General features: G+C 45.1%; 1 protein-coding gene across 1 annotated transcript in view; it reads left to right on the top strand.

Moving 5' to 3' along the window:
- LOC137370259 (uncharacterized) overlaps positions 1–13,470 on the top strand; it is a 323,712-nt gene that overhangs the window by 165,770 nt on the left and 144,472 nt on the right. The window contains exons 30-31 of the mRNA XM_068032638.1: positions 3,166–3,222; positions 8,996–9,094. Of these exons, the coding sequence (XP_067888739.1) occupies positions 3,166–3,222; positions 8,996–9,094 (156 nt within the window). The remainder of the gene's footprint in view (positions 1–3,165; positions 3,223–8,995; positions 9,095–13,470) is intronic.

Genomic DNA, 13,470 nt, shown 5'->3' with positions numbered 1-13,470 from the left:
CTCCTGAACAGAGCATTAGTCACCTGCTTGAAGCAGTGCTGCTCTGCAGATTGAGAGACCCCACACATATTGCCATTGGATCCCTGGAATGATCTAGAGGCATAAAAGTTTAGGGCCATGGTAATTTTGAGGGCCACAGGCCTAGGGTGACCTCCAAAACTCATTGGTTGCAAATTATCATTCAGCAGTGAGCAAAAGTGTGTGATGGCCTCTCTGGACGTCCATAGTCGTCTCTGGCAGTAGCACTCAAAAATCTGTAAGTATGTCATCCGAGTCCTATAGACTCGCTAGCATATCTGCACTCTTCTTCGCCTTGGCGGCTGCTGCTGCTCGCGTCTCTGAGCTTCCCCTTGAGCTGCAGCTGTCTCTTGCGCCCGCCTCTGGCGGAGGTGCCTCATCACAGCAAGGGTATCCAGGAAAACAGGGTAATTCATACACATCTCTATCCTCCTTGTAACTTTGGCTTCCTTCAAAAGGTCAAGTACGCCTATCTGGGCAAAGATTTGTATTAATTTTGGTTCTGTGGGATTCTGGCATGAGCTCATGACCATACCAATACCATTTGAGTTGCCTGCACTGGACCTCTGAAAAAAACAACGTATACAGTTGCTGAGTTCTTCCACCCCTCAGCAGTATCCACTTGCAGAGCTCCCCCCTTCCCCCCCCAACAGTGTCCACTTGCAGAGTTGCAACCTCCCCTCATATCTGCAGATTGACCTTCGTGGTAATTTCCAATGCTAAAAAAAATCCACAAGATAACAGAGTATAACTTATCTAACCTTTGCAGGCACTGAGGACTCTCGCCTCGGTGGCGCCAGCTTTTCAAAGACGGGAAAGTGAAGGCATGTGAGTGCGGCACGTCATGCAAAAGATTGTGAATGCCCAGTAGGATCGTGGCTAATGCATGCAAAACATATTTAAACTATGGTCCTGTTGTATCGCGGCAGAGGTGCTGGCATGGAATTTCGCCGCCTCCAAGAAAATTGGAAACCGGCATTACAGTGTGGGTTCCATGTTGGACGAATGCACACCACCCCCCCACCCCCACCACTAGAAAACCCGCCTTCCAACGGATGAAATGGATTGAAAGTTGGCTGAAATAGGAAGAAATGGGTTGTATGTGCAACTGGATCAGCACTGAAGGAAGTAACTAGTGGAGTATGTTCGGGATTAGTGCTCAGCCTGCTGGTATTTTTAATATGCATAAATAATTTGGAAGTGAAGACAGAAACAAAATTCTGCAAATTTTTTGATGATTATTAAACTGGGAGGCTAGCAATCAACAGGGAACAAGCTGTTCAAGTTATAGAACCACCTAGATACATTGGGAAGTTGGGCTTATGAATGGAATTGTCATGTAATGTAAATAAATGTGAAGTCATCATATTGAGAGTGGAAAATATAAAAGGGCAATGTAAACTCCATGATATTCTACAGGATTCAAAACAGGAGAGGAATTTGGGCATACTGGTAGAATAAGTCGCTAAATTTATCACCACATGTGGCAGCAAGAGAGAATCCAAATAGGATCATGAGCTGTATAGCCAAGGACTAGAGCACATTTCTCAGGAAATTATTCTGAGTTTGAACAGAGCTCTGACCCAGCCCTACCTAGAATGTTCTGTACATCAAATCGTAACCTGAGTTATAAGGAGATTCTGTAGAAGTCGGGACTGTTTTCACTGGAGAAGAGAAGATTCAGGCATGATGTTCTAGCATCAAGATCCAAAACAGCATTGACAAGATAAATATCAATATATTTAACAATATAATAAATTCTAGAAAAAGAGGACATAGCCTGAAACTTAGAAAAGTGAAGGTGAAAAGTCAGTTTATATTTAACTCCTTTATACAGAATATGAAGGCTTGGAATCGACTTCCAAAAGAAGCTGTGGGGGCAATTTCATTAACAAATAAAAGAAATTTGGATAAGTACCTGAAGAAAAATTTGATAGAGTAGTATGAGATGCATCATGGGCTACGACATTTCCTAAGTACTGGAATCAGTGAGATAGATCGCAGTGGTTGTCCATGGTTCTGTAAATTCCTGTTGTCCTTTGTAACATTCCTGCATGTTAAGCCTGAAAGAAGATTCAAGTGTTGAGGGTACAAGGTTTATTTTCTTGTGGAGCTTATCCATTTTTCTGAATTAATTATTTTGCTTGATATTTGAAAACCTTTTTCCTCACTTGTTGCAAAATTTCTTGCTAGGAACTCAGAAACTGAAACCCTGTCAAGTAGGCACCATATTTAGAATTATATCACTCCTTTCAAATGAGGTATCCCTCTCTCCCCCTACAGAACTAGTGTAGTGCATGCCTAGGTGTCTCTGGAGGAAGACAATTAAATTGGTGCACTTTTGAATTTTTAAAATTTAATCTTAAAGATAAGAAAAAAATGCTTTTTGTATTTTCACCCATTTAGACTCAGCTTCCCCAAAGCAATTCTCCCCTCTCTTTCCTCCCCAAAATGCTGCCTCCAGCAGGGGCATTTTCCCTGGCATCTTGGTCAATATTTATTGCTCAACCAACATCACTAAATCAGATTATCTGAATCATTAACACATGCTGTTTGTAGCCCCTTGTTGTGTGAAAATTGGCTGCCACATTTCCTACGTTACAACCTTGACTCTACTTCAAAGTACCTAACTGTCTGTAAAGCACTTTCGAATGTCCTGTCTTTTCTTTCTCTTCTACCTCCATAAAATTTCCTTCCTCCCTTCCTGCTTACTTCTTCTTCCCCAAAGCACTGCACCCAACTTTTTACCCTTGAAAAGCTTGGTTCTTGGTTTCCCCTTCCAGTTCTGCTCCCTCTCCCTCAAGCACCACGCCCAAGCTCCCTCCTGTTACTATTATTGTTAATGTTGCTATACCCTGAGTAGGAATTCCCAATCTTGCACCAATCCTTTCCCAAGTTGTACAGTGGCATTATTCACAATAAGAGTGGCGTTAAGTAGAAACTTGGGAGTGGGTGTTGGGGGAGGCTCTAGTCCACATTAATTTTGGTCCATAGCACAAATGTGCAAACAACACCCTCAGAATGCTGACTGTCCACATCAAATACAAACAGTTGACATATAGGTTTGCTACTAAGGTTTTTAAATTATGAGCAACTGTACCAAAACTTTGGATACGTTATTTGATATTTTTCCTCTATATCCAACAGATATCTTTTTCAGTTGAATATGAAATGGACTTGTCTGCAGCTTATCAGAATACAAAAGTAAGTTTCTGTTTGAAAGAATTACCCTGTTATTCCAACTAAAGGTTAATCTTAGCAACCAACTGTTTGTTCTAGCCGCTAAAATTTAGTCATGATAATCACAGTTGTTTGTAGTTCACGGTGAACCGCATCATAAATCAACTCATTGGAGTACAATATGAAGGTTACTGAAGTAAAAAAATTATCAAAGCGGAACAGAACCAGTCTTAACCTGCACAGTATATGTGATTTACAAAATTCTACAACAGGTTCAAAGGTCATCACCATTGTTAAACCAATTCTGCAGCTGGTATGCAATGACAAAAAGATTTTTACTCAGATGTGTGCAAGGTTTCCAGGCAGCTCCCATGGTGCTTTCATCCTGTGGCAGTACATTCTATCCAATCTCTTTGCACTTCAAAGCAGACATACCAGCTGGCTGTTCAGAGACAAAGGGTATCACTTAAAATATGGCCGATGACACCCATAAGAAAACCAACCAGTGAGGCCCAGAGCAATATAATGAAAGCCATATGACAACCAAATGTGTTGGTTCCTCAGGCCATTTTTTAATTGAAAACTTCTAAAAGTCGTAGAAAAAGTGCTTCACGACGGAGGTGCCCTCTCTCTCTCTGTCTTACCTGAACTGCAGGCTGCTGCTTCTTTTGAGTTTGGGGGCCTCCTATTTGCCCTCCAGCTTTGAGAGCTCACCCACTATCCTTTATTGGATGTCAAACCCGCCCTGTGGCCACTAATTGGCTAATTCTGCTGGGAAAATCAGTGCTGGGTGACTGTTTCCCACACAGTGGGCTGGATTTTACAGGGTCCCCGACGTCGGGCTCCGTGGCGGGGGCTGCCGGAAGATCATTCTGGCAGCGGCCCGCCATGGAGCCCGACGCTGAGAGGGCTGGGCCCGATCTATCTGGTGGTGGCGAGGGTCTATGGCAGCACCCCCACCACTGGGCGCTGGGACCTGGATTAACATATGGTAATTAATTAAATGCATACATTTAAATTCACTTAGCTGCGATCTAATGGTCAGGCCGTGATCTGCAGAGCGGCGGCCGACACTCCCATGCCATCACTTTCCCATTTGGGGAAAGGAGGCGCCACAGTGGTGGGGAAGGGGGGAAGGTGAGACTTTTCGTGCCGGTGGTGGGTGGGTGCATAAGGGCCAAACTTTTGTCATTAATGTAGGGAATGGTGGGAAGGGGTGAACTGTGAACTTTGTTCAGCTTGTGAGGGGAAGGTCATATTTGAAAGGTAAGTGTTTTACGGGGGGTGGGGAAAGGACAGATATTTAATTTTATTATTGAGGGGTGGGAAGGGTGATAGAATTTTGATTTGAACAGTGTGGGGGGGGATGGTTCCCTTTAAAACTTTAAATTAGCCGGCAGAGCTGGCTGCTGTTTAAAAATGGCGCCAGCGCCTGCGCACAGGCAGCTGACGCCATTATCGGTGTAAGCGAGCTGGCCTCCTCCACGTGATTGGGAGGGACCGGGACAACCGGGATATTTAAATGAGCACCGCGCAGGATATTGCTGAGGCATCGTGACTCCCGCATATGGGCCGCCATTTTTGTCGCTGGCCGCCATTCCTGGCGGGGAGGGGGGGGTACTTATAATCCAGCCCAGTGTGGACTCAGGACCCCCATTTGGGTCCCAACCTTCCCTGAACAAACTGCACTGACTGTCTTTGATTAATCCATGTCTTTCTTAATCCGTGTCTTTCCTGTCCCTCATAATTTTTCCTAGTAATTTTCCCACCGCTGAGGTTCAGCTGACTGGCCTGTAATTACCTAGTTTATCTCCTTCTCCTTTTTAAACAATGGTACAACGTAGCTGTCCTCTTGCACTCTGCCTGTAGCCAGAGAGGATTGGAAAATGATGGTCGGAGCCTTCCTATTTCTTCTCCTGCTTCCCTTAACAGCCTAGGATACATTTCATCCGAGCTTGGAGATTTATCCACTTTCAAAGATGTTAAACCCCTTAATACTTCCTCTCTCACTTTGTTGATTTCATATTTTATTTCACACTCCTCCTACCTGATTGGAATGTCTGTATCGTCCCTCTTTATTTGTGCAAAACAGATGCAACATATTTATTATGAACAATAGCAACTCGCCTCCATCTACAGGTTACCCTTATGGTCCCTAATCAGCTCTACTCTTTCTTTAGTTATCCTATTGCTCTTTATGTATTATAAAAAATCTTTGGGTTTTCCTTGATTTTACTTGCCAATATTTTTTCATGCCCTCTTTGCTTTCATAATTTCCATTTTAATTTCACTGGTAAACTTTTTATACTCCTCTCAGCTTTCTGCATTATTGAGTGCTCAGGATCTGTCATAAGCTTCCCTTTTTTTGTGAAGTGTAAGAATCTGAGCTGGTGCATGGTTTGCATAGGTCCTATGATTGTGTACCCTCAGAAAGAGTGATGGAGTCCTCCTGGACCACCTCCTGCAGGGCACTTTAAGGTCCTTTGGGAGATTAAAGACATGAATTAAAACTGCCAAGGTAGGAATGTTTCTAAGTGATCATTATTCACATGATCATATTTCACCCACTGCTGACTTCAGGTCAACAGGAGCAAATGTTGCCATATGACTGATACATAATTCTGTCATCAGATAGCTTGGAGGCCCTGATCTCCAACAGCCAAGCACTCCAAGACTGCACTGATGTCCAGCATCTCTTCCTTTGCAGCAGTCAATCGAGAGATGGCTACAGGATCACCTCGAGTGCTCCTACTCTCCCTCGTGCACTGTGCTCCCTGCTGCAAGGAGGAAAAAAAGAGACCTATGAGTAAGAGGAATGGCATGAATTTGGATGGATGGAGAGCTTTTTTTGAGGATGACTATGAGGGAGAGGCAGGACATTGCATAAAGATGCAGAAGAGGATATAAGGAAACGTATTGACAGTAACGGATGAGTGCACCTACAAAGTAAGATGCTGGGGTAGGCTTGAGAAGGCAGAATGATGGGGTGGCATGATTCACTGATTTGGAGATAGGTGAATGTGCCACTGAACTCACTTTCCCTGCCCTGCTTAGGTCATTAAAAAACTTTCAGCATTGAATCCACGATCATGATACCACAGTCCTGCTGCTGACTTCATAGGCAACTTCCACCTTCCTGCAGGAGGTGGTCCAGGAGGACTCCATCACTCTTTTTGAGGGTACACTTCCTTCTTGGTTTCTCTGGCAGGCTTTTCCCTCCCATCAGCAGGGAACAGTATCTCCCTGCGGACCCTTACAGCCCCCAGCATCACATCCAAGGTGGAGTCACTAAAACAAGGCACAACCTTCGCGTATTGTAGAATCTGGACTTTGCATTTATGTAGTTATCAAAGTGGATTCCTCCTTTCTCGTGTGCATAGCCCCCTCCTTTGTTCAGTTTCCCTCAGTTCATTGTTCTACTCTCAACTCCAGAATCCTTCAAATTGCATGTTTGTTATGTCCCTTTAAATACTGGAGTTGAAATCAACTCATGTGGGTTATCATCAGGCCCGCTGAAGCTAATTGATTGGGAAACCCAGAAATAATATGGTAATGTAGCGGCTGAGTTAAAAAGACACTGACAGACACACTACACTTACTCCCAGCATGTCAGCAACTTGCAATCCAACCCATTTTTAAAAATTTTTTGCACATGATGATTCCGGTTTTAACTTTGTTACACCTATGAGGTGTAATAAAAGCAAAATACTGCAGATGCTGGAAATCTGAAATAAAAACAAGAAATGCTGGGAATACTCAGCAGGTCTGGCAGCATCTGTGGAGAGATAAACAAAGTTAATGATTCAGGTCTGTGAGTTCTGAAGAAAGGTTATAGGCCTGAAACGTCAACTCTGTTTCTCTCTCCACAGATGCTGCCAGACCTGCTGAGCATTTCCAGCATTTTCTGTTTTTATTACTTAGTTATTGTTTCTCATTTGATCTATCTACACATGACTTTTGAGTAGTACAGTAAAAGCTTTGTTATCGGGCATGTACCAGACCTGAGACGTGCTGGATAAGCAAAAATTCCGGTTAATCAAGAGTTGTACTTACCAAGGTGGGTGGAGATCTGACCTTCCACTCCGAAATTCTTGCCGGAAGAGCGGAGGGTACCCAGGGCCCAGCATTAGGAAAGCCAATTCTTAATTTTTCCTTCATCGTTCGGGGCCAATGCACCAAGATAGTATGCAGGGAAGCTGCCCTTTCCAACGAGCCACCTCAGAGGAGATCGGACACAGAACTCCGGAGCATACACATCTGACTGCAGGGACCAAGAATCCCATTATAGTGAATGGGGAACCAGTCACCGAGGCAAGGTAGCATTTCAAACTGCAGATGGCAACCTCAATTCCCAAGGAAATTCCGGATAATAGAGTTTGCCAGTTGGTAAAGTGCCGGATAAGAAAGCTTTTACTGTATAATAAAATGTTTCAAAAGAAATTTCTGGGTTTTGTTTGTTGCACACAGTAAATCACATCAATGAAGCTTTGGGACAGTTCTCACAATTAATAGGTAATTATAGGTGAAGATGCCATGGAAGAGGTAAATGTAATTTTTAAAGGAAGAATTATTTGGCCATTTTTGATACTTTAATTACTCTGTTGATATTGGTGTGATACTGGCACTGTTTGGGAGCTGGGCTGGTGGATTCTCATCATCAACATCACAGGTTTTGACGTCTCACACGTGTGCACTTTTGCACTTGTGCAGCAGACCAATACACATATGCACATTTTTTCTTATCTTTTGCTAAAGGAATATTCAGAGGAAATTGCCATAATGTCAGAAGCAGTTGTAAAATGCCTTTTGTTGACTGCACATAATTCCTGATGAATGTATCTGAATAAAAACATTACTTGCAAAATGTATGTGTATGTACCAGGTTTGAGATTTAATACTTTTAGATATAAGTAACATGGTTCTTTTGGAAGGCATGTTGGAAGTTCTTAGATAAATATGGTAATCAGAGGAGGGACCAGTCTTTCATGCCATCCATCTGCAATAGAACCAAGATTCCAGAATTAAAATAACAGTTTCTCATTGTGCCTCCCAGTTCCCTTTTATGAAAAGCTGTTTTGTTGATAATTTAACATTTATAACTACTGCTTGTTAGACTTCTTCAAAATAGATTTTTGAGTGGCTGAGTAATTGCAGTCCTGATTCAAGTTCCTCTTCTGTGTACTTCAGCTTCTACTGAACAACATATTTTGGCAGCCTTGACAAAGGTTATAGGCCTGAAACGTCAACTCTGTTTCTCTCTCCACAGACGCTGCCAGACCTGCTGAGCATTTCCAGCATTTTCTGTTTTTATTACTTAGTTATTGTTTCTCATTTGATCTATCTACACATGACTTTTGAGTAGTACAGTAAAAGCTTTGTTATCTGGCATGTACCAGACCTGAGTCGTGCTGGATAAACAAAAATTCCGGTTAATCAAGAGTAGTACTTACCAAGGTGGGTGGAGATCTGACCTTCCACTCCGAAATTCTTGCCGGAAGAGCGGAGGGTACCCAGGGCCCAGCATTAGGAAAGCCAATTTGAGATTGTCAGGGAGATAAAACTGAACAAAGGAGGGGGCTATGTACACGGGAAAGGAGGAATCCACTTTGATAACGACATAAATGCAAAGTCCAGAATGTACAAACTGGACCAATCTACTCAACATCAGTGAGAATAATATGATGACAAGATGCACATCGGTTGGGTGTTGTGGGGATTGGTAGAAAGTAGGAAAAACTTTTAAAAATTGGATTTGTTAAAACTGCATGTTTGACAGTTTTCTTTTCTTCTGCTTTAGATTGCACTGGGTTTCCTGTGTGGCTTATCAACGATATACTCTGTGTTGAGGACAGCCAGTTGGAAAAGAAGAATTGGATCTCCAATGATTGACATTCCAGTAAGTCTGCATATAAGAGGTGATTTTTTTAAAAATCTTGTGCTTCTGATGGAAGCACATATTAGAAGTTGAGATAAAAACAAGAAATGCTGGAACCACTCAGCCGGTCTGGCAGCATCTGTGGAAAGAGAAGCAGAGTTAACGTTTCGGGTCAGTGACCTTTCTTCGGAACTAGCAAATATTAGAAAAGTCAACGGTTATAAGCAAGTGAGGTGGGGGTGGGGCAAGAGATAACAAAGGAGAAGGTGTAGATTGGACAAGGCCACACAGCTGACCAAAAGGTTATGGAGCAAAGGCAAACAATATGTTAATGGTGTGTTGAAAGACAAAGCATTAGTACAAATAGGGTGTTAACGGACTGAAGGTTGAACAGCAGCAAGTACAGACATGAAAAAAAAACAGTGGGTAAGCAAACTGAACAAACTAAGATGAAATGAAATAAACATGAAAAAAAAAGTTGTAAAATATTTAAAAAAGAAAAAAAGAAAAAATAACTAAAAATAAAAGTAAAATGGGGGGCCTGTCATTCTCTGAAATGATTGAACTCAATGTTCAGACCAGCAGGCTGTAGTGTGCCTAATCGGTAAATGAGATGCTGTTCCTCGAGCTTGTGTTGATGTTCACTGGAACATTGCAGCAATTCCAGGACAGAGATGTGAGCATGAGAGCAGGGGGGAGTGTTGAAATGTCAAGCAACCGGAAGCTCGGGGTCCTGCTTGCGGACTGAGCGGAGATTTTCCGCAAAGCAGTCACCCAGTCTATGTTTTGTCTCCCCAATGTAGAGGAGACCACATTGTGAGCAGCGAATACAGTATACTACATTGAAAGAAGTACAAGTAAATCGCTGCTTCACCTGAAAGGAGTGTTTGGGGCCTGGGATAGTGAGGAGAGAGGAGGTAAATAGGCAGGTATTGCACCTCCTGCGATTGCAGGGGAAGGTGCCATGGGACGGGGACGAGGTGGTGGGGGTAATGGAGGAGTGGACCAGGGTGTCGCGGAGGGAATGATCCCTTCGGAATGCTGACAGGGGAAGGGAGGGGAAGATGCGTTTGGTAGTGGCATCACGCTGGAGGTGGTGGAAATGGCGAAGGATGATCCTTTGGATATGGAGGCTGGTGGGGTGGAAAGTAAGGACAAGGGGAACCCTGTCACGGTTCTGGGAGGGAAGGGAAGGGGTGAGGGTAGAGGTGCGGGAAATGGGCCGGACACGGTTGAGGGCCCTGTCAACAACAGTGGGGGGGAATCGTCGGTTGAGGAAAAGGAAGTCATAACAGAAGCATCGTCATGGAAGGTAGCATCATCAAAGCAGATGCGTCGGAGACGGAGAAACTGGGAGAATGGAATGGAGTCCTTACAGGAGGTAGGGTGTGAAGCAGTGTAGTCGAGGTAGCTGTGGGAGTCGGTGGGCTTATAATGGATATTAGTAGACAACCTATCCCCAGAGATGGAGACAGAGAACAAAAGTTGAGGAAGGGAAGGGAAGTGGCAGAGATGGACCATGTAAAGGTGAGAGAAGGGTGGAAATTGGAAGCAAAGTTGATAAGGTTTTCCAGTTCGGGGCGGGAGCAGGAAACAGCACCGATACAGTCATCAATGTACCAGAAAAAGAGTTGGGGGAGGGGGCCTGAGTAGGACTGGAACAAAGAATGCTCGACATATCCCACAAAAAGACAGGCATAACTAGGACCCATGCGGGTACCCATAGCAACACCTTTTACTTGAAGGAAGTGCGTGGAGTTGAAGGAGAAGTTGTTCAATGTGAGAACAAGTTCAGCCAGGCGGAGGAGGGTGGTGGTGGATGAGGACTGGTTGGACCTCTGTTCAAGGAAGAAGCGGAGAGCCCTTAAACCATCCTGGTGGGGGATGGAGGTGTAGAGCGATTGGACATCCATAGTGAAGAGGAGGCGGTTGGGACCAGGAAACTGGAAATTGTCAAAATGACGTAGGGCGTCAGAAGAGTCACGGATGTAGGTGGGAAGAGACTGGACCAGTGGAGAAAAGATAGAGTCAAGATAGGAAGAAATGAGTTCAGTGGGGCAGGAGCAGGCTGACACAATGGGTCTGCCGGGACAGTCCCGTTTGTGGATTTTGGGAAGGAGGTAGAAGCGGGCTGTCCGGGGTTGCGGGACTATGAGGTTGGAAGCTGTAGAGGGAAGATCTCCAGAGGAGATGAGGTCAGTGACACTCCTTTGGACAGTGGCTTGATGTTTGGTGGTGGGGTCATGGTCCAGAGGGAGGTAGGAAGAAGTGTCTGTGAATTGGCATTGAGCTTCTGCAAGGTAGAGGTCGGTACGCCATACAACAACAGCACCACCCTTGTCTGCAGGTTTGATGACCATGTCAGGGTTAGACCTGAGAGAACGGAGTGCCTCAAGTTCAGAGGGGACAGGTTAGAGTGAGTGAGGGGGGCAGAGAAATTGAGATGACCAATGTCTCACTGACTGTTTTCAATGAAGAGATCAAGAGCGGGTAAGAGGCCAGGGGGAGGGGTCCAGGTAGAGGGAGAATGCTGGAGGTGGGTGAATGGGTCTGCTGGTTGTGGGGAGGACTCCTGGTCAAAGAAGTGAGCCCGGAGGCGGAGGCGACGGAAGAAGAGCTCAACGTCATGCCAAGCGCGAAATTCATTGAGGTGGGGACGTAAGGGGATAAAACTGAGACCTTTGCTGAGTACAGAACGTTCAGCATCAGAGAGGGGGAGGTCCGAGGGTATAGTAAATACACGGCAAGGGGTCAGATCAGAAGGGGTGGGGTCAGAGGGAAGTGAAGAGGAAGGAGGATCTCGAGGAGCATTCGTCCCCATCAGCTGCTGGAGCTTGCGTTCCTTGACATCTGAAAGGAAGAAAAAAAGTTTTTTGTCAATGCGTCGAATGAGACGAAGGATGAAATGAAACTGCGGAGTAGAACAGCTTTGAGATAAGGTGAGGCGGTGCTGCTGGAGAGAGAGGTTCAGTGTGTGCATCTGGCAGCGCATAGCATTGACTACAGACCCCATGACATCTCATGGCAGCAGGTCAAACATGCGCAAGGAAACCTCCTGCTGATTACCACCTACTGCGCCCCCTCAACTGATGAATCAGTAATCCTCCATGTTGAACACCACTTGGAGGAAGCACTGAGGGTGGCAAGGACGCAGAATGTATTCTGTGTGGGGGACTTCAATGTCCATCACCAAGAGTGGCTCGGTAGCACCACTTCTGACCAAGCCGGCCGAGTCCTAAAGGAAATACCTACGAGACTGGGTCTGCGGCAGGTGGTGAGGGAACCGACAAGAGGGAAACACATACTTGACCTCGTTCTCACCAATCTGCCTGTCGCAGACGCATCTGTCCATGACAGTATTGGTAGGAGTGACCACCGCACAGTCGTTGTGGAGACAAAGCCCCGTCTTCGCATTGAGAATACCCTCCATCGTGTTCTGTGGCACTACCACCGTGCTAAATTGTATAGATTTTGAACAGGTCTAACAACGCAAAACTGGGCATCAGCGGCAGCAGAATTGAACGCAACCACAATCTGTAACATACTAATCTGGCTCGGTATATCCCTCTGTCTACCATTACCATCAAGCCATGGGTATCAACCCTGGTTCAATAAAGAGTGCATGAGGGCATGCCAGGAGCAGCACCAGGCATACCTCAAAATGAGGTGTCAACCTGGTAAAGCTACAACCAAGGTCTACTTGCGTGCCAAACAGCATAAGCAGCATGTGATAGACAGAGCGAAGTGATCCCACAACCAACAGATCAGGTCTAAGCTTTGGAGTCCTGCCACATCTAGTCATGAATGGTGGTGGACAATTTAAAACCTATCTGGAGGAGGTGGCTCCACAAATATCACCATCCTCAATGATGGGGGAACCCAGCACGTCAGTACAAAAGATAAGGCTTAAGCATTTGCAACAATCTTCAGCCAGAAGTGCCGAGTGAATGATCCATCTCAGCCTCCTCCTGAAGTTCCCAGCATCACAGATGCCAGACTTCAGCCAAAATGATTCACTCTGCATGTTATCAAGAAAGGACTGAAGGCACTGGATACTGCAACGGCTATGGGCCCTGACAACATTCCGGCAATTGGACTGAAGACCTGTGCTCCAGAACTTGCCGCGCCCCTAGATGAGCTGTTCCAGTACAACCACAACACAGGCATCTACCCAGCAATTTGGAAAATTGCCCAGGTATTTCCTGCACTCAAAAAGCAGGACATATCCAACCCAGCCAATTACTGCCACATCAGTCTACTCTCGATCATCAGTAAAATGATGGAAGGTGGCATCGACAGTGCGATCAAGCGGCACTTGCTTAGCAATAAGCTGCTCAGTGATGCTCAGTTTGGGTTCTGCCAGGGCCACTCAGCCCCTGACCTCATTAGAGCCTTGG

Source organism: Heterodontus francisci, chromosome 5 (genome assembly GCF_036365525.1).
Source record: "Heterodontus francisci isolate sHetFra1 chromosome 5, sHetFra1.hap1, whole genome shotgun sequence".
In the NCBI taxonomy this organism is placed as follows: domain Eukaryota; kingdom Metazoa; phylum Chordata; class Chondrichthyes; order Heterodontiformes; family Heterodontidae; genus Heterodontus; species Heterodontus francisci.
The sequence above is the reverse complement of the archived record's forward strand: the minus strand, read 5'-3'. Positions and strand labels throughout refer to the sequence as shown.